The sequence below is a fragment of the Saccostrea cucullata genome, unplaced genomic scaffold (assembly GCF_032062105.1).
Source record: "Saccostrea cucullata isolate Sc308-1 unplaced genomic scaffold, CSIRO_AGI_Scuc_v1 ctg634, whole genome shotgun sequence".
Taxonomy (NCBI): Eukaryota; Metazoa; Mollusca; class Bivalvia; order Ostreida; family Ostreidae; genus Saccostrea; species Saccostrea cuccullata.
The window spans coordinates 138,249-139,301 of record NW_026932503.1 but is presented as its reverse complement, the minus strand read 5'-3'; the positions used below and the strand labels follow the sequence as shown (position 1 = coordinate 139,301).

At 35.9% G+C, this 1,053-nt stretch overlaps 1 protein-coding gene across 1 annotated transcript; it reads right to left on the bottom strand.

Annotated features, from left to right (window-relative positions):
• Nucleotides 1-656, bottom strand: LOC134235287 (uncharacterized; the record flags this gene model as incomplete). The annotated part of the gene is made up of 1 exon (XM_062717409.1): nucleotides 1-656. A coding segment is annotated over one exon (438 nt), but the record flags the coding sequence as incomplete, so codon positions are not given.
• Between the last annotated feature and the right edge of the window lie 397 nt (nucleotides 657-1,053).

The following is a 1,053-nucleotide window of genomic DNA, read 5'->3' as shown; positions in this document are numbered from 1 at the left end:
TTTCAGATCTATATGACTTGTAAATATACCAATGGTGGATTTACAAAGAAGCAATACACACTCAAATAACATTTCCTCTCACATTTCAAATCCCCGTGGAATCTCCCCAGAAGTGTATGATAACAATTTGAAAACTGTTCTGTGTTGGTGGGGATAACCTCTGCTGATGCCAAATACATCAATGATAGATATATACAAGTGAAGAGAAAAAGGAAAATTCATTTCCTAAAAAGTTTTAGTAAATTTGCACCAAAGTTCTTCACTTCAAGTACAAGAATTGGAAAATCCAAAGCAACAATCCCTCCAATAACAACGGTTATGATAATTACTCCCACAAAACCAAAAGTTTTCGCGGAGGGTCTGGGGTCGTCTGCTGATGTTTTCTTGCGGACGGAAGAAGATAAGGTAGATTTCTCAACCTCTATTTCTTTCTTGATTTCTGCAATTTTGGCATTTAGTTCCTCTGTTGAATTGATGGTTGAAGAGTATCTCACAACACATCCTTCTGGGCATGTGCAGTTCTGAGGTGTGGATGAAGGAGTGATTGATATCGTGGTGGAGGAAGTGGATTGGGTTGAGGTTGCTGAAGTGGATTGGGTGGTTGTCGAAGTTGATTGAGTGGTTGTGGGAGATTCAGTGGTTGTGGGCGATTCAGCGGTTGTGGTAGATTCAGTGGTTGTTTCAGATTCTGTTGTGATGATGCTGGAAGGAACTTGAAGGAAAAAAAAAATATTTTGAATTTTAAATACATTTTTTTCTTCCAGACACATAGATAATGCTAAACTATTGCAAAACTAATGACAAGAAGAAAATTCCGATACGATTTTACATGGACTGGGGTGAGGGTGGGGGGTTACCTTTTTCAGAGATTGATGATAAATTGATAAGTAACGCAATAGCGAGTTCCTGTTTTATATCCTTTTCAAAAGTTATAACATTGATGTCAGACCTAAAAAATCAAACATTATTCGAAAGGTCAATCTTCAAAGCCAGAATTTTAATAAAATTTAATTAATATTTTAAAAAAGATAATAATAACAAAAAACATTTTGA